At 34.1% G+C, this 24,448-nt stretch overlaps 2 protein-coding genes and 2 non-coding genes across 13 annotated transcripts; 1 reads left to right on the top strand and 3 right to left on the bottom strand.

The window, feature by feature from the left end:
• The first annotated feature begins 480 nt into the window (after positions 1 to 480).
• LOC107023267 (importin subunit beta-1-like) lies at positions 481 to 8,585 on the top strand. 3 transcript variants are annotated; one of them, XM_027917570.1, is made up of 4 exons: positions 2,653 to 2,741; positions 4,940 to 4,973; positions 5,261 to 7,681; positions 7,783 to 8,585. In XM_027917570.1, exons 3-4 carry the CDS (start codon positions 5,274 to 5,276, stop codon positions 7,979 to 7,981), a joined length of 2,607 nt encoding a protein of 868 aa, XP_027773371.1. In that variant the 5' UTR covers positions 2,653 to 2,741; positions 4,940 to 4,973; positions 5,261 to 5,273; the 3' UTR covers positions 7,982 to 8,585. The 3 variants fall into 3 exon arrangements, 2 of the variants coding, with proteins under 2 accessions (XP_027773371.1, XP_027773372.1); XR_003578817.1 differs by lacking the exons at positions 4,940 to 4,973; positions 7,783 to 8,585 and adding an exon at positions 481 to 707 and having other exon boundaries at positions 5,261 to 5,313; XM_027917571.1 differs by lacking the exon at positions 4,940 to 4,973.
• Positions 8,586 to 12,249: 3,664 nt separating this feature from the next.
• Positions 12,250 to 12,402, bottom strand: LOC114077726. The gene has a single exon (XR_003579096.1). It is a non-coding gene; the product is annotated as a U4 spliceosomal RNA (small nuclear RNA).
• Positions 12,403 to 15,181: 2,779 nt separating this feature from the next.
• On the bottom strand, positions 15,182 to 21,497 carry LOC107021048 (protein IQ-DOMAIN 1). Of its 8 annotated transcripts, none has more exons than XM_027918085.1 (6): positions 21,340 to 21,497; positions 21,145 to 21,267; positions 18,806 to 19,096; positions 18,450 to 18,734; positions 17,268 to 17,791; positions 15,182 to 15,424 (listed from the first exon to the last, which is right to left on the bottom strand). In XM_027918085.1, exons 2-6 carry the CDS (start codon positions 21,238 to 21,240, stop codon positions 15,346 to 15,348), a joined length of 1,275 nt encoding a protein of 424 aa, XP_027773886.1. In that variant the 5' UTR covers positions 21,241 to 21,267; positions 21,340 to 21,497; the 3' UTR covers positions 15,182 to 15,345. The 8 variants fall into 8 exon arrangements, with proteins under 8 accessions (XP_027773886.1, XP_027773888.1, XP_015077107.1 ...); XM_027918087.1 differs by having other exon boundaries at positions 17,268 to 17,782; XM_015221621.2 differs by having other exon boundaries at positions 21,145 to 21,263; positions 21,340 to 21,493.
• LOC114077728 lies at positions 16,441 to 16,621 on the bottom strand. The gene has a single exon (XR_003579098.1). It is a non-coding gene; the product is annotated as a U4 spliceosomal RNA (small nuclear RNA).
• Positions 21,498 to 24,448: the final 2,951 nt, after the last annotated feature.

Raw genomic sequence — 24,448 nt, 5'->3', positions numbered from 1 at the left:
ATTATAATTATTTGAGTTTCTTATTCTTATTTTATTTTTTTCTTTCATTCCTTATTTTTAAAGAAAAAAATTTAAACTACTTTTTTTTCTATATTGTGATTTAATTTTTGTATTCGAAGAAAAAAATTTGATCATCTACAATAAGTTTTACAAGAATATTAGTGAAACATAAATAAATTTGATTATCAAAATAATAATTCTAAACTAGTCATTGAAACAAAAAGAAAAGTCAAAAAAATATGTTTGACGAGGATTAAATTTACTCGTATGAGATTATATTTTTATTAAAAAAATAATAAAAAGTTTAGATTAAAATTATTTTTCGAGGAAAAAAGTATGTATGAGCCATTTTTTTTATAAGCAGGGGTATATATGAGCCGCTTTCATAATATATCAGCTCTAAATGACAAAATTGAAGATTATATGAAACCATTTTTCCTAGATATTAATTACTCCACCAGTCGCATAGTAGCAGATAATTCTCCCAATTAAAATAGAAACAGAAAAAACAATGGAAGTAAGCACAAAATGAGTACAATAGATTTGCAATAATAGTAATTCAAGTTCCCTTTAAATTCGCGTGATCTTTCTCTCTCTACTCTCACTCCATCTCTCTCTAGGGTTTCAGTTGGGCGCCGTTTTGATTCACTCAATCCCACAGTGTAATCTGCTGGTTACAATCTCATTCAACGCATCTGCAATTTTAGGTAACTAACTCATTTTTTTTTTCAACTGTTCAGAAAAATTGGTTAGTTTTCCGTAGAACTGATTTTAAGCTTCATCTGACGTTCAATACTTGAAACTTTGATTGATCCGATTGTGGTTCCGGTCTTTTGATTCATTTATTTGCATCTTATTGACTGCTTTTTAAGGACTTAGATCTAGTATGACCAAATGATATGCTCTGTTTGTTTTATTGAAATTGGAACTTCTCCAATTGATATAGTGATGCACTGTACATGAAGTTGGTTTTGTTGTGGATCGATATAATGATCCTATGTTCATATGCATAAGTTCAGTAATTGCAGCTTCTTAAGCTGCTATTGTGAACATCAATGAGAGGTTTGCGTTTAGTCATTACTTCTGCTGTTTGATTGAGCTCTGGAGTGCTTTTTAACGAAGCAAAAGGCTTGTTTTCCTTGAACAGTGTTCATGAACTTCATTAATTTACTTGCAGCCGAGGATTTTTTTTTTTGTGAAAAGCCGATCAGATTGGATATCAATGAGAGAAATATCCTAGACTTATTCTAACAATCATGTTGCATTCTTCAAATAATTTGACTTATTAATACATATGAGTTATTAATTAACAAGGTTAACTTTCCTCATAGCAAACTTTCAAACTTCTACTAACATATCCAATTAAGGTCATTTTTATGTTTTTATGGAACTATAATTAACAAGAATGCATTAATAATTCCTTTAAAATAATTAAACAAGAGGATTAATATATTTCCATTTTAATGATGAGTCTACTCCCTAGTGGTTCGTGTTGTTTTTCAATTGGTGCTATATTTCTTAAGTTGATATGCAAGGCCTCTGTTGATGCTGCTTCAACTTTCATGTGTCTCTTTTCTCTTGCTTATAGTAGACCTTATCTATTTTACATTGTGCTTTAGATTTATGGGGTAGTGTGGGTCACATTGAAGGGAGTCTTAGTGTAATTCGTAAAGTTGCATCGAGCTCCGGAAACAAGCTCTTGCAAAAATATAGGTTAAGACAGCGTATAATAGACCCTTGTTGTATGGCCTTGACTCTGCCAATAGTTAGTATCTAAGGGCGTGGATGCCTTTTTTTGTGGTTCACATATATTTATGCAAGGGTTGTAATATTATGATTATAATAATTAGTTGATGCACATACATTCTTGTTAACATTTGGTTCATAAACTGAAATAGAAATTTATCTGGAAAAGAGATAATTTCAAATAATGCTGTTGAGTGTTGACATGTGCTTCATTCCTTTGTCATTTTGAAGAACTGAGGTTTGGGCTAAAATACCATTTAACTAGTGATGTTTTAGCAAACATTTTTGCCATTTTTAATACATAATCAAACTAATTTGTGCCCTTGATAGATGTAAAAAAAAGCATTCAAAAAGTTAGATTAAAACTTATTGGAAATCCTTGCTATACAAACAAGTACTAATTAAAAAAAGACACTATTACTACGTTACAACTGATTTTAAGCTTCATCTAATGTTCAATACTTGAACTTCGATTGATTCGTTTGTGGTTCCGATCTTTTGATTCACTTATTTGCATCTATCCTTGTTATTGACTGAGTTTTGGTTTGGAAGCTTATCTATATATATTTTAATTTCTGATATTTGAGTTGACTGAGGTCTAGTATGACCAACGGTATGCTCTGCTATTTTATTGAAATTGGAACTTCTCCAATTGATATAATGATGCACTTTACAGAACTAGGTTTATAGTGGATCCGCTTAATTTATAATTTCAGAATATGAAAATCTGAAACTACACAAAATGACTCAATGTCTTTCTAGAAAGACCCATAAGGCCTTATATACTAGTGGGCCATTTGACCCGAAATTAAATCAACTACTATTACATTAGGGCAAAAAATGTAAGTATTCTATTTAAGGAACAAAATAACAAAACATAATTTCACTCCATCTCTCTCTCTCTAGGGTTTCAATTGGGCGCCGTTTCTGGTTTATTCGATCTCTCAGTGTAATTTGCTGGTTACCATCTCATTTGCCGCATCTACAATTTTCAGGTACTTCACTCATTGTTTTCAACAACAATTCTTCATATCAGAAAAATTGATTAGTTTTCTGTACAACTGATTTAAGCTTCATCTAATGTTCATTGTTTGAACTTCAATAGATTTGATTGTGGTTCCAATCTTTTGATTCACTTATTTGCATCTATCACTGTTAGTGACTCTGTTTTGAGGACTGAGATCTAGTATGATCAATGATATGCTCTGTTATTTTATTGAAATTGAAACTTCTCCAAGTGATATGGTGATGCACTTTACATGAACTAGGTTTTGTAGTAGATCCGTTCGGTGATCCTGTGCATAATTTCAGTAATTGCGGCTTCTGAAGCTGTTATTTGTGAACCTTAATATATGAGGGGTTTTTGTGCAGTCATTACTTTTGCTGTTTGATTGAGCTCTGAAGTGCTTTTTAAAGTCAGAAAAGGATTGTTTTTACTGAACAGGGTGCATGAATTTTATTAGTTACTTGTATCTGAGGACTTTTTTTTGTGGTTGTTGCCTTCTATGCACAGGCAAGCTAAAACAGGTAATCAACATACTTGTAACGGTTGGATATTAATGAGAAAAATATTCTAGATTTATGGTTTATTCTAGCAATCATGTTGCATTCTTCAAACAATTTGACATACTAATTTATCTGTGTTATTCATTAACAAGGTTAACTTTCCTCATAGCAAATTTCAACTTCTACTTGCCTATTCAATTAAGGTAATGTTCATATTTTGATGGAATTATAATTAACAAGAATGCAGTAATAATTCCTTTAAAATAATTAAACAAGACGATTAATATATTTCTATTTTAATTATGAATCTATTCCCTAATGGTTGGTGCCATTTTTCAATTGATGCAATATTTCTTAATTTGATATGTAAGGCCTCTATTGATGCTGCTTCAACTTTTATGTTCCTTTTTCTCTTGCTTATAGTGGACCTCATCCCTTTTTACATTGTGCTTTAGATTTATGGGGTACTGTAGTTCACATTGAAGGGGTCTTGGTGTAACTGGTAAAGTTGCCTTGAGCTATGAGAACATGCTTTTGCAGAATTATAGGTTTAAGGTTGTGTACAATAGACCATTGTGGTATGCCCTTCCCCGGACCCAACGGATAAAGATCATCTTAGTCCATATTTCATGAAGTTAAAACAAATAAAAATAAAAGTACTACAGGTTCTTCATATTTTCTACTGAAATATATATTTTTGACATAAAGATCCCTAGAAAATATTGGTCCTAAATTTAATTTACTAACATGACTAAAAATTAATCGTACCAATTGGCTTTGCCTACATTTCTTTTGTTGTTCCCTATTAATCACTAGGTCTTCAAGGATTTCAAGAGAGATGGTAGGTTTTTGAGACAACTTTCTCCCATGTGATTTTAGGACTACCTCATCTCCTTGCTAACTCTTCCACTCACCATAGTTTATTTTGGGTGCTACTTGCACCTTTTGTCAAATGTGATCATTTTTAACTATATAATGGTAGATATTTTTCTTCTCATTAAGATTTTTTTGCATTTTTATTTACTTAGTAAGGGACTTTCTTCTGATAATAATCTACTTCTCAAAAAACAACATTTGCTTACCAAAAAAAGGGGAAGAGAAGACTCTCTTCTCTATATCACTATGCACTGATCTATTTAAGCATAGAAACCATGAACGTTCCTTGCAGAAATGGTTTTTCATTTAAGATGGATAAGCACACAGGATATTGTCAATGTTATTTTTCCAACATATTATGACAAGAGGTAGTGGCTTTCGGTATTTTCCAAGAAAGAGTCTGAAGTCTGTCAGTTCTATGGCACATCCCTAGACCGATGCTTGTATCTTTATCTAGAAGAGTTAATTACCCTAACTATGGTGTTCCTAAAAGTGAGGTGCCATTTTCTAGCAATATAAAAAATGCCTAAAGCATCAACAGGTTTCTCAAGGACTTGGGGATAAGAACAACCACCATGTTAAAATCAATGGTGTTATTTTTTGGGTGCTTATGTAGGTATAAAATTATACATAACTTACCATACAATTTATGCGGTCTACGCAGGTGGTGAGGATCTAACCAAGGTGCTTCTATTGCTTGTTGAGAACTATTCCCAAACCATATAAGTTGTACAGTATTATCTATGTAAGACATGAAAATGACAACCAAATGTGGATAGGGTTTTTATACCATTTTTTTTTTTGGACTCAGGGCCAGCTTGTGGGCACCTCGATTATTTCCACGGGTAGCTGCTACCTCCCACCAACACTTATACTGGAAAACTTTTTGACCTAGTCTTGAATGCATGAGAAAAAATTACCTCATATTTTGTCTGCGCTGGGATCTTAACTTGATACCTCATGGTTCTCAAACAACTGCATTCACTACTAGGCTACACCTTCGGGTCTCGTGTTTACTTTTTCAGCATTTTAAACCAAGCAATCTCTTAATATTAGCATTACTTCAAGTTCATTCTTGTCATCTTATGATAATCCTGTGATTCTTACTTACGGGATCTCTCATGTGTGGCAGGAACCATATTGCAATGGAAGTCACTCAGGTCCTTCTAAATGCACAATCAGTTGATTCAACAGTGCGAAAACATGCAGAAGAAACACTGAAACAGTTTCAGGAGCAAAATCTTCCTGGTTTCCTATTGTCTCTGTCAGGAGAGTTGGCTAGTGAGGACAAGCCAGTGGATAGTCGTAAGTTGGCAGGTCTAATACTAAAAAATGCTTTGGATGCCAAGGAACAACACAGGAAATATGAACTCGTCCAAAGATGGCTGTCACTTGATGTGGCTGTGAAGACCCAGATTAAAGCATGCTTGTTACAAACCCTCTCTTCTCAAGCACTTGATGCTCGATCAACTGCTTCGCAAGTCATTGCCAAGGTTGCTGGCATTGAGCTGCCACAGAAGCAGTGGCCTGAGTTGATTGGGTCACTCTTGTCAAATCAACAGCTCCCTGCCCACGTCAAGCAAGCTACTTTAGAGACATTGGGATATTTATGCGAAGAAGTTTCTCCTGATGTCATGGAGCAGGATCAAGTAAATAAAATCCTTACAGCTGTAATTCAGGGTATGAATGCTGAAGAAAGGAACAATGATGTGAGGCTTGCTGCTACCCGAGCATTATACAATGCACTTGGTTTTGCTCAGGCAAATTTCACCAATGATATGGAGCGTGACTTTATTATGAGAGTTGTCTGCCAGGCCACTCTGTCTCCTGAAGTTAAAATTCGGCAGGCTGCTTTTGAATGTTTAGTGTCGATTTCGTCAACATACTATGAGAAATTAGCTCCTTATATTCAAGACATCTTTAACATTACAGCAAAGGCTGTTAGAGAGGATGAGGAGCCTGTTGCTCTTCAAGCCATTGAATTTTGGAGCTCAATCTGTGATGAGGAGATTGATATTTTAGAAGATTATGGGGATGATTTTACTGCAGATTCTGATGTTCCTTGCTATAATTTCATCAAGCAGGCTCTTCCTGCACTTGTTCCTATGCTGCTGGAGACACTTCTCAAGCAAGAAGAAGATCAGGATCAGGATGAAGTTGCTTGGAATCTTGCTATGGCCGGTGGCACTTGCCTTGGTCTGGTTGCAAGGACTGTAGGAGATGACATTGTACCTCTTGTTATGCCATTCATTGAAGAGAACATTACAAAGCCTGATTGGAGGCAAAGAGAGGCCGCCACATATGCCTTTGGATCCATTTTGGAAGGTCCTTCACCTGATAAGCTAACGCCCATTGTTAATGGTGCTCTAAACTTCATGCTTACTGCATTGACAAAGGATGCAAATAGCCATGTGAAGGACACTACTGCATGGACCCTTGGAAGAATATTTGAATTTCTTCATGGTTCAACTGTGGAGATACCCATTATTACTCCAGCAAACTGCCAACAGATCATTACAGTTCTACTTCAGAGCATGAAGGATGCTCCAAATGTTGCTGAAAAAGCATGTGGTGCTCTTTATTTTCTTGCCCAAGGGTATGGAGATGTGGCTGCATCATCTCCCTTGACCCCTTTTTTCCAGGAAATGGTGCAATCGCTTCTCACAGTGACCCACAGAGAAGATGCTGGTGAGTCACGGCTTAGGACTGCTGCGTACGAGGCACTCAATGAAGTTGTGAGGTGTTCGACTGATGAAACAGCTCCCATGGTTTTGCAACTAGTTCCTGTCATTATGATGGAGCTCCACCAGACTCTTGAGGCTCAGAAGCTTTCGTCTGATGAACGTGAGAAGCAGAGTGAGTTGCAAGGTCTTTTGTGTGGATGCTTACAGGTTATTATTCAGAAGTTAGGGTCCTCAGAGCAAACAAAGTATGCTTTTTCGCAGTATGCTGATCAGATCATGAGCCTTTTCCTCAGGGTTTTTGCATGTAGAAGTGCTACTGTGCATGAGGAAGCCATGCTTTCCATTGGAGCACTTGCCTATGCAACTGGTCCCGACTTTGCCAAGTACATGCCTGAATTTTACAAGTACCTGGAGATGGGTCTTCAGAATTTTGAGGAGTACCAAGTCTGTGCTGTCACCGTAGGTGTTGTGGGTGATTTATGCAGAGCTTTGGAGGATAAGATCTTACCTTATTGTGATGGTATAATGACACAGCTTCTCAAGGATCTATCAAGTAATCAACTACATCGTTCTGTAAAGCCACCAATATTTTCATGCTTTGGTGACATAGCCTTGGCGATAGGAGAGAATTTCGAGAAGTACTTGATGTATGCCATGCCTATGCTCCAGAGTGCTGCGGAACTGTCAGCACGTGCAACTGGTGCTGATGATGAGATATTAGATTACACAAATCTTCTGAGAAATGGAATCCTGGAGGCTTATTCCGCCATATTTCAGGGATTCAAGAACTCACCTAAGACTCAGCTGCTGATACCCTATGCGCCTCATATCCTCCAATTCCTGGACAGTATTTATATGGAGAAAGACATGTAAGTATTGCTTGGTTGCTTCTACTTTTCTCTTTTGCTCTATTTATGAAGGCCATCGATGTTCTGATTTTTGAGATTTACCCCCTTCTCTCCAATTACAGGGATGATGTGGTAATGAAGACTGCTATTGGAGTTCTGGGAGATTTAGCAGATACTCTGGGCAGTAATGCTGGTTCTTTGATTCAACAATCAGTATCAAGCAAAGACTTTTTGATTGAATGCTTGTCGTCAGATGACCATTTGATTAAGGAATCTGCTGAGTGGGCCCAGATGGCTATTAGCCGTGCCATTTCAGTTTAAAGTTGTGGGTACTTGGTACATACTTTTTTTTTTCTTGTCCCTGCATGCATGTAGTTGTGTTGAGTCGGAATCCAAGATTGCATTCATGTGTCAAGTCATTGCCATTTTCTGACAATGGAAGAATGTTTCATCCAAGTTGTCAGATACATGTGCCAGCACCATTGGAGGGGGTTATTTTATTTTGCCGTGGAGGGGATGGGTCAGGTGATTGCCAGTAGTGGACGCGATGTTACTGTGGTGTATATTGGGATTGGAAGGGAATTTTCTTTGTAACTAGCTGAAGAAAGCAAGGCTCCTGGTTTTGCTTGTGGATCTTACCTTGGTACTCTAACAAGAAATACCGAGGGCCTGATGTATCCTGTCTCTGCTTCAAGGGTTTTCATGGTCAGCATGTACATGTCCCGAGTTTTGGTAGTCTTGATACTTAGCCATAGCTACTTTTGATTATTTTTTTCACAAAATATATATATAGATATATATATTTTTGGTCGGTCAGTCCGTGTCTGTCATATCAGCTGGATCTGTTTTATAGTTGAATTGCATTGCATCTCATTCATTTCTTTTGAATGACTTATTCTGGGTTTAGCTCATTGGCATTCCATAAGATTTCCTTCATATGTTTTTTTGAATCTCTTACAGAATTTTGCATTTTTGAAAAGCTAGTAATGGAGAAATACCTGTCAACCATGGTGTAAGTAATCAATCAAAAACCAACTTATCATTCCAAATCTTTACAATTTACTTGGGGTAAAACATTTGTAGAAATTTATTAAGCCTTTTTATTTACTTCTATGGTGGTAGTTGAACCTACAAGGACTAGCGGATGGTTACCTCTTGAACAATTAGTGTGTTAGTGTTGAAATATTAGTCGAGTACTAACAAATACTATAAATGAGAAAAACATGTCAAATATATAATGGTGTCTAACCTGTTTTCTTACTTTGGCATTTCTTCTTTCTTTGTTGCGGCTGGATTTTGAACTTAAAGAAGTTGACTAAGATTTTATGACAATCTTTTGAGTATATAGTTGAAAAATGATGGTCAAACAAGTTGTTACTTTTCATAACAGTCACATAAAATGAGGTGTAGAACAATATCAATTTCCCATTTGTCATTATGATGAGTGTGATTAATTCTGTTTAATTAGTAATCCAACATTAAGGGAGTGTCTGGTGCAAAGAAAAATATTTTTCAATTCAAATTTTTCAAATTTTGAGTTTTATAATGGTGTTCTACGTCGATTGTCTCCCCATAGTTTCATAGTGGACTTTCTCTTCACTTGTGTTCTTACCTAATTTCAACCCTCCCAAAACCAAAAGGAAAAGAATTAAGTTTAATTATTTATTTATTTATTTCATGTGTAGGTCACTGCCCATCTCCTGTCACAAGCAAGGGCCCTTATCACTTCGTAATGAACACATGAAATATACTCCCGTTACAATTTATATAAAAACAAATTTTAAAAGTCAGATCAAGTTTTTGTTTATCGAAATCTTTTATGTTTGCTAAATTGTTAATTATTGTGATTTACATTACTTTTTACGTAGTTTTTAAATATATGATTTTTATTTCAAAAAACACTTTAAGTTTTTATATCCAAATTTACGATTAAAATTAAAAGTTTGAATCTCGAAATTTAACCGTGTCACGTTAAATTAGGAGTGAGTATTTTTCTTTACTATTGAAGGAAGAAAGACCAAACGTGATTGGTTTTGTAGAAAGTAGTTGCTTTGCTTTGCTTTGTAATATTAACTCTTTTTTTTTCCTCTTCAGTTTCCTCTACACTGACAACAAACATGAAGTAAGCATATCCAAACTTTTGGACTATATTGATCGAACTCTTCAATAATTTTGTTATACCTATGTCGGATAACCGTCCTTCTCTAGATGGATGAATCCACCATATGAGCTATTGTCACTGATCTCATTATAGGCCAAGGAAGTGGAAATCAAATTTAGTTCTCAAAAAGTTGATGTACATGTACACACAGAGAAAACAGGAAAAAAATAGCTGAAATTATAATGGCAGAGCTTGGTGATAAGGATAAAATAGATTTGAAAGAAAGTAGTCCAAATGCATACAGCATATATACTGTTGCTTCTGCTTTTAATACATTGAATTCATATAAATGTTAGTTTGACTTGTTGATTATTGCAACTTATCATTCAACAAATATTGGGTGGGTGCACAATCTAACATATATAACCGCTTTATTATCTCAAAACTGCTAAATTGTCAACCATCTCATATAAAAACGTAAAACTATTTGAGAAATCACACTATATTTACTTAATCAAGTCGTAAAAGGACTCCATCAAACACAATATGCATTGATCAAAATATTAGTCTACAATCATACCTACTTTTTTATTCTTTCTATTCTACTTTGATGTAACATGTAGATATATGTGCACTATATTCATTTCAGTGCTGGTTTGACTTGCTAGTTCTGCCTATACATACAGTAAATGAGTGGGTGCACCATTACCACTACCAGAGGCCAATATAGTGCTTTAGTTACAATGACATCCAAACCTACTAAAAATCATGTATGTGAGTTAAAAAGTAAAATAACAGATTTCGAACCTGGTAAATCTTGAACTCGATCCCATAATATTTAAATACTAGATTTGCTCTCCGTCCACTACCTCTTCGCAGACCATAATAAAAGGGGTAGTTCTTCCTTTCTTCCCCTTCACATCTCAAGAATCAATCTACTCTACTTACTATGAGGCCTAGGAGGATCAAAGCTCTCATTCTACTCCTTTTGTTTCTCATCATTTTTTCCTCTGGTAAGAAGCTACTTTCACTATAATATGACAGACAACATTTCAACTAGCCTGGTTTACACTAGCAAAATGACATAATAATGTTAACACTGTTGTTTCTCATTCTTCTTTGTGTCATCTAGGTCATGTTGAAGGCGTGAACTGTGCTTACAAGCTTCATAAGGTAGTCATAGGGAAGTAAATTTATTTGATTGGCGCATCATATCATATCATATCATGCTTCAACTAACGAAATGCAACCAGTTCTCATAACTAGACAAAGTGCAACTTCATTTTTTATTGGTGAAAAAAAAAAGATATTGACATTTGTGCCTAGCTCAATTCCAAAAGTTAGCTCATGAGGGAGGATTGTCCAAGTCCGCATAAGCAGTCCTCCAGTCCATTCTCAACCGATGTTGGACTCTAACACCCCCACCTTGTCCGTGGGTGGACATCTGTTGAAAAATTATATGATATATACACGTAAAATTTTGACTTATATTGGTATATATAGTGTTTTGGACACCCTAAAATAACAAAGTAACCTATAGTGGAGGTAGCTAGAGCTGTTGCAAACCCATTCAGTAGCCGAAACTTACCTCCCAGGTTTTTTTTCTCGCCACTGACTTAACTACAATACCATGTAAAAATATGATGTACTCAATTCCAAAAGTTAGCTCACAAGGGAAAGATTAGCTAAGTCGTCCATATAAGCAGACCACCGGTCCATTCTCCAATCTACCTGAGACCCTAACCTATTCTAACGGTTAATACATTGTGTGCAATGAGATATAATACAACATACAACTTATAACTAACTTTCTGCAGCTTATGTTTTTTTTTTTGCATACAGCATACCAAGTCTATAGACGACTTCCTAAATTAATATCAACTTTCTAGGGTCATGTGAACTCTTGATTTCTTAGAAAATCTTTAACAATTGAAAAGTTAGATGTCACTGATTGATCTTTGTTTCAAATTATGTGAAGCATGTTATCCGAGAAAATCCAAGAAAGTTGCTGCAGCTGGATACTGTGTTAGATTATGACAATGCAGGACCTAACACCAAGCATGATCCAAGAGGAAAGAAAGGCGGTAGCAGTGGCAATCACCCGTGATTTCTATGCTTTTCGGATAATCAAACAAGAATGTAGGCTACTCAAGGCTGAGGAGATTTTGATCAAACTATGGTGGAGAGATAGGACATAGCATAGCTTCATATGAATTTCTTTTATGTTCGATATATTGTTGTAATATCTTTGCCCTTGGCATGTGCTGAAAGCAAGAACTTCTGATTTCAATAAATGACAGGGAAATCACTTAATTCTGACCATCATCTTGATCACCATAATACAAATTTGGTTGTTTTCAAACTGCACAAAATTTTTTTTTGTATTATGGAATTAACTCTCTCTTGAATTAGATAATATTCACTTAAGTCATAGCTCAGAAAAGACCAAAAGCAAAGTAAATAAATTCTTTTATAACTAGAATTGTAGGGCTTAACCCCGATGGGGTAGCCCTTCCAAAAATTCTCGACGGCCTAGGCAGAACCCAGGCCGAAGAGGGGGTTTGGAAATAGTTTTCAACCAGCAATAGACGCGCCTCGGTTAGAACCTCACTAGCTGCGTCATTGCCCCAAGCGCAAAGATACTTCTTACGGTTTCTAGGTTTGGGTTTTACTAGACTCATTTCTATATTCAGCTTCATCTATTATCAATGTGGGAAACTACCAATACACAAGGAAATGCTCAAAATAGTTCCTCATCTTTTAGGCTAAGGATCAAAGTGATCCCTAAATTTTCACATTAGGTACTAATAGTCCCTCATATTTACAATATTGGTGCACTTTTAGTCGTCTCCTAAAAGTTTGCCTATTTTTTGACGTTAATTTGTCCAGAATTTTATGTAAGTAATATCCAATCGTCTTTTATATATTTAGTAGAAATAATAAAATTATCGTGATGAACCTCTCGAATTTACCTTCAATACGATTTCTACTAAACAAAACAAAGTGTTTTTCTTCTCACATTCTTTCATATGGAGTTGTTATTTCTACTAAAAATATAAAATGACGATTGCACATCCTATACATAGGTTATAAATAAAATTAATGCTAAATTTTGGATGAGAACCAGAAGTGCATCAATATTGCAAACATGAGGCACTATTAGTGCTCAATATGAAAACTCAAGAATCACCAATACATTGTAGTATCTTTGTCTTGCCAGTGATAGGAGATGCTGTTGAATTCTTTTACGTGTTCGGCTATTGTCCATATGCTATTAAAGATATAAATTTTGGTTGTCAACATTTGAAAGGACTGAGAGGTGAAACAAGTTAAGTGAATGTTACATACTAGAGAGTCAATTATTCAGACAAATGCAATACAGTTGCTGAACCATGAATAAGGGCAGCGAGCATTAGTGCAAAAAAGTTTTGTTGCAGTAGAGACAAAGTTTATCCCCTCCCCTGTTTACAGGTAGAGTAAAAGATAATTACAACTTTTATTGGAGAAAATTCAATTGTAGCAAAATCCTGAAGAAGTGGACAATAGCCAAAACACCTCAACAGTCTTTACAATCTACGAGCATCTAGTGATTCTGAATCCCCTTCTAAGAAGAGGATTATTCAGTTTCCATCTAGACAATTGTACACTTTCTTAGCATGTTTTTGTTGGCATATGAGCAATCTGAAACCATGTTTCTATACAAGCAGTACAACTGAAGATTTTAAGTTTTTAGCAAATTTGGTCCACATGTTGATTTCTATGTTGTGGCATGAGTTAACAATTTCCTATGTTGTAGCATGTCTAGTCATCAACTCATCATGCCAATATTGCCACTACTAAGCTCCCATTATTTATAGGACCTAAAATGCTAGGCTAACCTTCCCCCAAAAAGATTCATTAGTGGAAAAGAACTGACGATATTTTCAGTAGCACCGATTATGAACCTCAGAAAGAACAGAGTATTGTCTACTCATATAGTCACACTGGCAAGGACTCACTTTTAAAATAGAAAGGAAGCACATTGGCAAGGACTTTCATTTTCTAGATAGAAAGGAAGAGGCCAGGCCCATCCTTCACGTAGTATCGCTTTTGCTTCATTTATTTGATTCTCTCAATAGATACCGAGATTCATATTGAAATATAAAATATAATAATTCGAACTATAAGACATAGGAGTAATTCAGATTGATCATAACAAATAAATATACCAAATATGTAGGAATTGGATGTTATGTCAATCCCATATATAGAATTGGCTTAAGTCATCTATAACCGTTTGAAGTTCTTCGCATAATTTACTTAAACACCTCAACTAGGACTAATACCTATTAAACATTTCTACTCAATCGAATTTGATTCACTTAGACACTTTTTGCTAATGTGGCATAAAAAATGTAATTCACATTTTGGTGAGCGCGTGAAATTAATATTCTAATATTTTTCCTTTCCTTTTTCATATTCTCATTATTTTTTTTAACAATAACAATTTCTTACTTAATTTTCTTCTCTTTCACGACCTGCAACCACTTTGCTTCACAAATCCATGACCATTTTATTTTATTTTTTATAAATTTCTTATTTTCTTCATCTTTTTTGATATTCTTATCATTCTCTACTTTCGTATTGAGATCACCATCCACAATCTTTTATCGGAAAATGAAAGATAACTTATTTACTGGAAAAAATGGAAATCATCTACATCTTCTTTGCCGGATAAAAATGAAGATCATTAATCAAATATTTTCTCTCTCCCTCTTCACCTCTCCCGCCATACATCACCTTGACCCACACCCTTTCTTCCACACAAATCGAAGTAGAAACAGAATACAAAAAACAAAAAACAAATTTGAAATCAAAATAAACAAAGGAAGAATGATTTTTTTTAAGAATACACTATCAATTCAAATGAAAATAAAAAAGAAGGCATAAAAAAAATGATATATTTATACGTAATATATGTCAAAACATTTATTTTTTCTAAATGGAGAATTAACAATGGTGGAAGGGTGAAACTGTTATAGAAAGAGAAGAAAGGGATGTCGTGGGGTGGGGTGCGGGGGTGTATAATTTCTTTCTATTTTTAAAAAAGTTTAAAGTCTTTTCCTTAAAGATTTTGACTTGTTTATATTTAAAATTTATTTTTATAATTATTTTAAATTAAAATGTTACATGTCTTCATTTGATTTGTTATTTTGCCACATCATATGCATGTGTATTACATGCACTTTCTCTTCTGATTGAGTGTCGGAAAAATGTTCAATAGATATTTATTTCTTAAGGTTGGAGTGTCTGATAGGAAACAATGTTTGTTGAAGTATCTAAATGAATTATACGAACAATTTCAAGAGGTCACAGATAATTTAAGCCTATGAAATTTATATTCACATATATCATGATAATCTTGTAGATTGATATAAAGGTCATATCAAATGGAACCTCTGTCTTTATTTTATTCCGTGAGAAAACTTTAAATAATAAATAGGGAAAAGGCATAAATTTTTCCTCTAAACTTGTCACGAAAAGTCAGTTACACGCTTATACTATTGCGATGACTATTATACACCTGAATTACTTAAAAGTGAATTTATTTCAACCCTGACGCACATAGGCCAGTCACATAATGAGAAAGTGTTTCACATTCGCGCCACGTCATCGCCATGTCACTGCCACATCAATAATTATGTTATATTTTTGAAAAAAAAATCCAAGTCACCCAATTTCTTCTTCTTCCCTATACACCATCAAAACCACCATTAAATTACTACGATTGTTGCTATTATCGTCAAATTCACTTCTCCACCACCATAGATTTCACCACCCATAATGAAATTCACCACCGAAATCTTTCCACAACCATTGTCATCATAAAAAATCGATAACAAACATCATAAATTTAACTAATTAACCATCTAAATCATACCACTATCATTGTAATTCATCACAATCATAATCATAAATTCACCATCCCCATCAAAATCATGAATTTCATTGTCATTATCAAAAACTAAAGTCATACCACCACAAATTTTTCACCCATCACCCAAGCCCACCACAAAAATTATCACAATATACAAATTTCGTTCAAGCTCAAAGAGGAGAATTATTAAGTTGCAATTTTTTAATTGCAAAAATTTTAGTCGGACAATTAAAAAATTAATGCTCGATTTACTATTAATGATTTTGAAATAAAAGAGAAGATTTTTCTAAGAGAGAAGAAGGATCTATGAACATAAATTAAAAAATTAAATTTCGTGTGTAAACCCAAGAACTTTTTACATAAAAAAGCAAGATTTAATTTTTGAATAATCCGTTTAAATTTCAAATACTCACAATCAACAAAAAGACACAAAAATTTGTGATAAAAAAAATGAAGGAAGAATAAAGGTCGAGAAACGTGAAGGGATAGAGTGGGGTGGCAAACTCCCTTTTTTTTTAAACTCAAACGCATTTTTTTAAATTTTTATTTAATTTTATTTTCATACAAACTTCTAAAATGATATTAAATTTAATTTTGAATAGTATAAATAAATAATATTAAATTCAATTTTGAATAATATAAATATGTAATAAATAGGTCGGCAAAGTTGGAGGTGAATGCGAAGAAGTTTCGACTTTTCTTTTTACTGCCCAAGTAAATGATTTGGACAATAAAACCCCATAATTTGGTCTTAAGCACTAAGGCAAAAAAAATTGAACTTAGAATTGTAGGGCTTATCCCCGAGGGGATGCCCTTCCAAAAATTCTCGACGGCCTAGGCAGAACCCAGGCCGAAGAGGGGGTTTGGAAATAGTTTTCAACCAGCAATAGACGCGCCTCGGTTAGAACCTCACTAGCTGCGTCATTGCCCCAAGCGCAAAGATACCTTTCAACCTCCCACCTGCTTTCCATTTTATAAGGCTCGTTTCTCTAGGCTTCTTCTTCACTTAACCGATGTGGGACAACTGACAAACCACCTAATAGCTTAATTACTTGTGTATGTCGCGATAATTTTCTCCAACCCACTTTTCCTCAAAAAAAAGCATTTACCTTCTATCTATTTATATCTTTTGGCTTGTTTGACTTCTCATGTATAGGTAAGAATTTGAATTTATGTTTGGCCAAAATATATGAAAATAACATTTAAATTAAAATTTATGTTTAATATATTAAAATGTTATTATTTAATATGTTGTGATCTTAAACATATCATCTGAAAAAATTAAGTCAAGAGTAACTTAAAAGAATATTTTTTTTTGAAATGGAGGTGTGTATAATACTATTTATATAGCATTACATACAAATAGTCGTAAACATTGCATTAACTATGAAGCTTGATCCTTGGGAAAGTGAGGGACTTGACTTTAAGCCTTTGAAATCAAGAAGAAAATGAAGATTTATTTCTAATGCATGTACTGAACAATTAAATATAATTATTTCATAACATTTACATATTTAAAACAACCATTTATTTGAACTTCTCATTTACTGCAAAAAATATTAAAATAAAAAATCTAATTATAATTATACCTGCGAGCAGGGGGTCCCACTAGTGAGGTCCGATCGTGTACACGTGTTTGAGGGCTATAGGTTGCCATCCATTTAGCAGAAATTTTCGGGTTTGGGCTTCTTGCGGATGAATCATAGCTCCACCTACGGGCTGTCACCTTCTTGGGCGTTGAATTCCATTGGGCCACTCCTGGTGGGCTTTTAGGTTTTATTGGGCCTGGGCTTCTTATTTTTGCTTTTGCAGATTTAGTTGGAGCCATGTAGCTAGGGACAGAATCTTTGTTGGACTGAGTGGATGAATATGGGCTTTTTTCAGTTTGATGGGCTAAGTTGACATCTTCAGGGCCCAATGGGTCCAATTCAAATGTCTTCTCTGATATGTCATCTGTGATGGATAATGACACATAAGAGGAGGCTTCTTGTCGTACAACATGTTGAGAATCCATCCATCTATCGAGCCAATTCCAACTTTGTTGTGGATTTTCATGCTCATTGCCAAAACATTCTTCATCATCTAGATCAGAGTGCAACCATTTCTGTTGTTGCTAACATATCATTAGCCAATACAAATTAACACCATGGAGTTTAAGGGGGAAAATGAGATTTTTCTTTAATTAACAATAATAGCTTAATTACTGTTGATATACATTTTCTTTGATGCCATTACTAGTGACAATTATACTTAAGAACTCTCTGTAGATGTTGTAAATGCATATAATGACATTAAGTCTAATCAATATTGATAAACGATAACACTACTCTTTGTTATTATTGTCACTAAAAACTGTTTTATTATACATCATAATTCTTATGTGATTATTAAACTACATTTATGTGATTATAAAAGGTTTATGTCAAAGATTAAATGGGAAGTGCCACGGATTATTATTTCTTATTTACACCATTAATTAGCTATACATCAATATTATTCATGATCTTCGTATAACAATATTTGCGTCATACATAATTAGTCTTGCGTGAACCAAACGACCCTAAGTGATTAGCGCATCTAATGTGAACGTACATACTTACACTACATCAGTACTCTCTTTCAATTTATACAACTCATTTTATAACCAAATAAATCGTCAATCATTTATTTTAGACGAAAAATTTTAATTTTCCTTTTTTTTAAATTGTGTGTCGAATCAACATATAAATGGGACGTAACTTTTTGTTAGGTAAAGGAATATATTGGCTAACCTGATAAGCATTATAGACCTGTTGTTTTCTTCTAGTGTTTTCAATGCTGTGTGTCTCTTGTTTGTTTAACAACAAGCTCTCTTCTCTAATATTGGAACGCAATTTCACTTCTTCCACCACCTTGCTCTGCCGCAACTGGAGTCTTCGTGCACGTACTTTTGACTGCACCCGTACTAACGCTTGCATACATCTCATTTTCATTTGCGCTTGTTTGCGTACGCTATGCCCCCTCACTAGAGCTTGCAGCTTCACCAATCCCCTCAGGGCACGCAAAGCACGTCTTGCCTACAAAATTAATATGTATATTTGAACAATACCTGTATAATTAGAATGATAATAATTGGGTTTTAATTTACCAGATATCCCCTGTAACAGGATTGAATTAGTGTGGCAGCAATTTCCTCTTTAGACTTATGGTTGTATCCATCTAATTCCACGATGTTCGGCGCTGTATAAGTTGCTACTTCAGCGGCTGCAACAGTGGCTTCAATGACATGAATATCATGATTTCGATCTTCAGCCAATGAAATTGATGAATTTTCATTGCTCTCTCGATTAATTGTAAGATCTGAACGACTCTCTGCTCGAATTTTTTCAACTGAGACAACTTCTGGAGCTTCATGTTGGCATTGGTTCTCTAATTTTTCCTTCTCAAAAACAAACAAATCACTTCAATTGAAGGCTCTGAATTCTTAAACTTGTCGAGTAAATTATAATTAGACACTTGAACTGGTGTTTAATTTAACGAATGATTAAAGACATGAGAGTAATATATTTTTGGATTCAAAATTTTGGAAAGATTCTGGACCGTGTACTCAAACATCCATTATATAATTAACCAAGTCAACCATTTAAGTATGTCATATTTCTTAATCATATGCAATAGTCTCAATAAACCTTCATACATGTTTCAATTGATGTTAGATATATATAATTAAAGGAGACATATTTTATGTGATTAATTTATCTTACTTAAAGTTGTTTGAGGATACACGCAAAATATAAGCTAGGAGTGTCTAATTATTATTTTTATGATGTGTTATAATGCTACTATATACACAAAAACATCATATATTATCAACGCAATCACATTGGAAGCCATAAGATATTGAATAGACATATACTTGACTTCTTATGAATTATGAGTATATTTTAATGAAATGATGTTGTATTGCCTAATAAAAGTTGTCACTTCATCTATTTGTTTATAAACAGAAAATACATAAAATAGCCCCTAATTCATGTTCGAAATCTCAAATACATATTTATAATATACTAAGGTCCTATTATCCTTTGAATTATTTTATAAATAATTTCTACCCCTTTTCGGCCTACGTGACACTATTTGTGGGCCCTACGCGTGTTGACTATTTTTTTCAAGCTAGTGTCACGTAGGCCAAAAAAAGGTAGAAAATTATTTATAAAATAAGTTCAACGGTAATAGGACCTTAGTATAGAATAAGTGTGTCTCTAAAAATTTAGGACATATGTTGAGGATAATTATGCATTTTTCCTTTAATAAAATGTGGAGCACTAGTAGTAGAAAAAGAAGGGAAGTGCATATTTTTGTATGGTTAAAAACTAACAACCGAAAATGTGTGTTATTATCAAATCAATAAATATTTATTATATTTAGTTTAATTTAATTTAATTATAATAACTTAAAGATCAATTAAATTGATTTCGTTTAAATTAAAAATTTATCCAAATCGAACCATAAACCTGATACTGATAGAAGAGGTGGATGAAAGCAACAAGTCATAAATTCAAGGTTGTTGCCTTGCGACAGGGGCCCTATTTTAGAGGGGACCAATATGTGTTCAAGATTATCAGTTAATGCCGTTTGGTGGCTAAACCAGTAGCAACTAAGCTGGTAGATTTACCAGAGATCCAGAAAAAGAGATGACCACACACAAAAATATGTTGCAATTTTTTTAATCATATAATCATATACCAATCTAAATTTTAACATCCCGATCATCGGAGGCGGAGTCAGAATTTTTAATAAGAGGGTTCAAAATCTGTAGAAATAGACATATGAAGTAGCCGAAGAGGATTTGATATCTACTATATATACATATAAAATTAGTTTGACCATATATAAATAATACTTCATCCGTTTAACAAAGAATGATCTGGTTTGATTTGACATGGAGTTTAAGAGTATATAGAAGACTTTTGAATTTTGTGGTCCTAAATTAAAGTTAGGTCAAATGTAAAAAATTACCCTTTTTGATTTGTAGTCTTAAACATGTCACGTGGAAAGCTGAAATTAAACTATTACCAAAAAAAGAAAGAAATCGTTCTTTTTTTAAAGATACTAAAAAGTAAAGGAGATCGTTCTTTTTTAAACGGAGGCAGTATAATTATCCTTCGAAAGGGGTTCGGATGAACCCCTTTGTACAAGGTGGCTCCGCCATGCCGATCACGTATACAATATTTCTATAATTAGATCACTTAAAAGGTAATTGCAAAACTATAGTAAACGATTGCTATTATACTGTCAATGTGTATAACTTAGATCCGAGTTGTATTGCTTGCAATTGTATAATCTGATACTAACAATACCAATCTATCAAATTAACTATCCTTTTGGAAGGAATAGAAGCAAATTACATGTACTAAAGTAAAAATTATTGATAATTTCGTTTTAATTCTATGCAATATTTATCGATGAGAAGAGTGAATAACTAACCTTTTTATGATCTGTTGGCAAATAATCCTTACAAGAAGGTTTAATAAAGACTTTCTTCACTGTGGAAAACCAATTACCACTTCCTTTCTTCCCCATTTTCAGCCAAATAAATTTATTTTCTGCCTGAAAACATTCAATTCAGAATATTGGAAAAAGAAAAAAAAATAACAATGAATTAATAAAAAGGAAAAAAACCTGGGAGTATGATCTGTGTGTACCACAATATATTATGAATGAGAAAAATGAAGAATTAATAAGTGGGGTATTCTGCAGAAAGAATGTACCAGATGCTAATAATGAGATCACTAGTAGAATATGGTTGAAGTGGTTAGATTGGAAAATGGGTGAGTATATATAGCCTTTTATGATATGTATAAATATAAAAAAAAAATGACCTTGTAAAAATTTTATTCTTTTTTCTTTTACGTTTAAAATTAATGTAAAACTAAAAACTACGTACACGTACGATATATTTAACTTTGATATAAAATTTAAGAAAATATTTTAATCTGATTTTCTAAAATAGAGATATGTACAATCTATCATAATGAGTTTTAATTTTGTAATTTATAAAGGGCTATAAACTAATTGACTTTTGGGAACAATAGACCCGAGAGGATTTAGAACCATGTACAAGAGTTTACGAAACTAATAACTTTTTTTTCTTTCTTATGATATATCTGTTGATTTATTATTCAATTGAATTTTACAAATATTTAAATATAAATACATTTATTAATATAAAATTAATAATTTTTATTATTACTATAAAATTTTATGAACTTTAAATTCTAAATTCTGAATTGATATTTTACGACATGCTAGAACTATGCTTGGCGTTGGTATTTATCACTCTCACAAGGTGTATATGTGTAGTAGCTTTTATGTAACCAAAAAAGAAAGGATAATAGGTGTAGTAGCTTTCCTCTACTCTTTGTTCTTTGTGTTGGTTACAAAGACTTTGGCTGACAATTCTACACAAAATTGACTTTCAACAAATTGGCTTCTAGTAACAAGTATGCATGTGCACTGCCCTCATTCTCACGAAATGTAGAATATGAATTAAGATAGTAAATTATGAATTATTTATTTGACTCTATACTTACTTTTTAGAGTATATTAGTTATAACTTTAGTCGTTTAGTTTAGTGTGAGGGATAAAAATTTGAGATTAAATAGTTTTGGGATAAAAATTTGATATCTTGTTGGTTGTTGTGTTTAAGATTACTTATCCCACAATTTAATCCTAGATAACTTGTTTCCGACCAAATAATTAAAAGACTATAATCTTCAAATACTCAATTTTTGTCCAATGCGCAAACTCATTATTTCCATCGATTGGCCACTAACTTTAAGCTACGCCATACTAATACAATACTATAAATCCAACTAAGGCCTCATTTGTTTGCACTTAATTGAGGTCTAAATCTGAATGATTCATACTTTGGGTAATTAAGTGTGTAAAAAGAAAAATCACTTAATAAGTCTGAAAACATATGATTCACTCAGATCTATGAGAGAGACTTATTTCTGTTCAGACTCTTTTTAACGATAATTTATTTCCTTGCAAAACACAAATATACTTATTTTTTCTCCCTATATACGTTGTCCTCTCTTCCACTCTCTCCATTATCACCATACATTGTTATTTTTTCTCTTATATGTGTTGTTCTCTCTCTCCATCTCTCCATTATTACTCTTTCAGCTCGGTATTGAATTTTCTTTCTCTTGAACATGTATGTTTTAAAAAAAAACTTTTTACACAAACTTTGTTATTAGTTAGTATTTTCAAACTATTTTTTGTATTATTGTTTGCTTCTCAAGAACTCTAAAATTGTGCTTGCAATTTTAGATTTTATTTATAAAAATTAGTAGTCTTGCTTATTTGATAGAGAAAAGACATAAAGACACCATCGAAATTATCCCATATTTATATAAAGACACCTAAACTTTCAAAGTGTCCTACACCTCACTAAACAACTATATATCGTTGTAAATGGGTCATTTTTACCCATTCCCTCGTCTGGGTTGTTTACACGCACGTTAGGCGCGTCATGGACCAATTTTCACTTTCATTGACCAGCTTAAAAGTGCCACATGTCATTTTCTTTCTATATTATTAATTATTTAATCAATTTATGTCATCTTCCCCAATTTAAAACCTAAATAGCCGTTGGTAGCCCTAATATTTTGATTCCATAGCAAGAACAATGTTGGTGCTCTCTGTTTGACCACTTCATCATCTTCCTCAAGAAAATAAGGTAGGAATTCGTCTTTTATCTTTTAATTTTCAGTAGAAACGTTAATTTGAAGTTTTTTATGGTTGAATTTCTTCTCGATTTTGTAATTAGTTTTTGATTGAAAATGTCAAATGCGATGAATCGTGTTTGTAATGATGAGAATGATCCGATGTTGCGAGTGAAACTGCGATGCAAACATGATGACTTACTATCAACAACAACACTTATGTATTTCGGTCGATTTTAGGGATTGATGATCCAAATGTGTTAGAGATAACAAAGAGCAAAGGAGTGATAATTTTAAGACAAGATTCGGTTCTTGCAGCTGCAAGCAGTGGAGGGCCTGGTGAGCCATGTATTGTTGCAGCGATTCGGATCCCGTTGCTTTGTGCTTCGAATTTCAAAGGTGGGATGCCTGAGTTGGTTGACACTCGTTATGCTATTTTAGTTTTGGTTATTCTGAGTGCAAATGATGATTGGAGCCATAATGAGATGGAGATAGTGAAAGTAGTTGCTGATCAGGTGGTTGTGGCCCCTATCCCATGCGACGGTTCTTGAAGAGTCACAATTAATGAGGGAGAAACTAGGGAATGAGCAACAAGCGCACTACGTAGACGAGGGAATGGGTAAAAGTAACCCATTTACAATGATATGTAGTTGTTTAGTGGTGTGATAGGACACTTTTAAAGTTTAGGTATATTTATGAAAATATGGGACCCCCTCCCCCCCCTCAAAGCTCCGACGCGCCGTGCCTCGAAGCCCCCCACTCCCCAGGCTCCAAGACGTCGTGCCTCGAAGCCCTCCTTCCCATCCCCTCCGAACCCCCAAAGGCTCTGAGATGTTATGCCTCGAAGCCCCACACCCCCACCACTTTGAGGCTCTGAGGCGTCGTGCCTCGAAACCCCATGCCCCCTCATTCATGAGGCTCCGAAGCACCGTGCCTCAAATCCCCCCCTCCAAGGCTCCGACACACCGTGCCTTAGATCCCTCCTCCCCCACTCCTCTGAGGCGTCATGCCCCGGAGGCCCCCCGCCCTTCGCCTCCCCGAGGCTTAGAGGCACCGTG

Source organism: Solanum pennellii, chromosome 6 (assembly GCF_001406875.1).
Source record: "Solanum pennellii chromosome 6, SPENNV200".
Classification (NCBI taxonomy): domain Eukaryota; kingdom Viridiplantae; phylum Streptophyta; class Magnoliopsida; order Solanales; family Solanaceae; genus Solanum; species Solanum pennellii.
This window is presented reverse-complemented; position numbering and strand designations above follow the sequence as displayed.

Coding starts and splice junctions, on each gene's coding strand:
- LOC107023267 (XM_027917571.1), top strand. CDS start 5,274: ATGGAAGTCACTCAGGTCCTTCTAAATGCACAATCAGTTGATTCAACA. Junction 7,682..7,782: donor ATTTATATGGAGAAAGACAT/GTAAGTATTGCT, acceptor CTCCAATTACAG/GGATGATGTGGTAATGAAGA.
- LOC107021048 (XM_027918085.1), bottom strand. CDS start 21,240: ATGGGGAAGAAAGGAAGTGGTAATTGGTTTTCCACAGTGAAGAAAGTC. Junction 19,097..21,144: donor TGCCAACAGATCATAAAAAG/GTTAGTTATTCA, acceptor GTTTTTGAGAAG/GAAAAATTAGAGAACCAATG. Junction 18,735..18,805: donor CCTGTTACAGGGGATATCTG/GTAAATTAAAAC, acceptor TTAATTTTGTAG/GCAAGACGTGCTTTGCGTGC.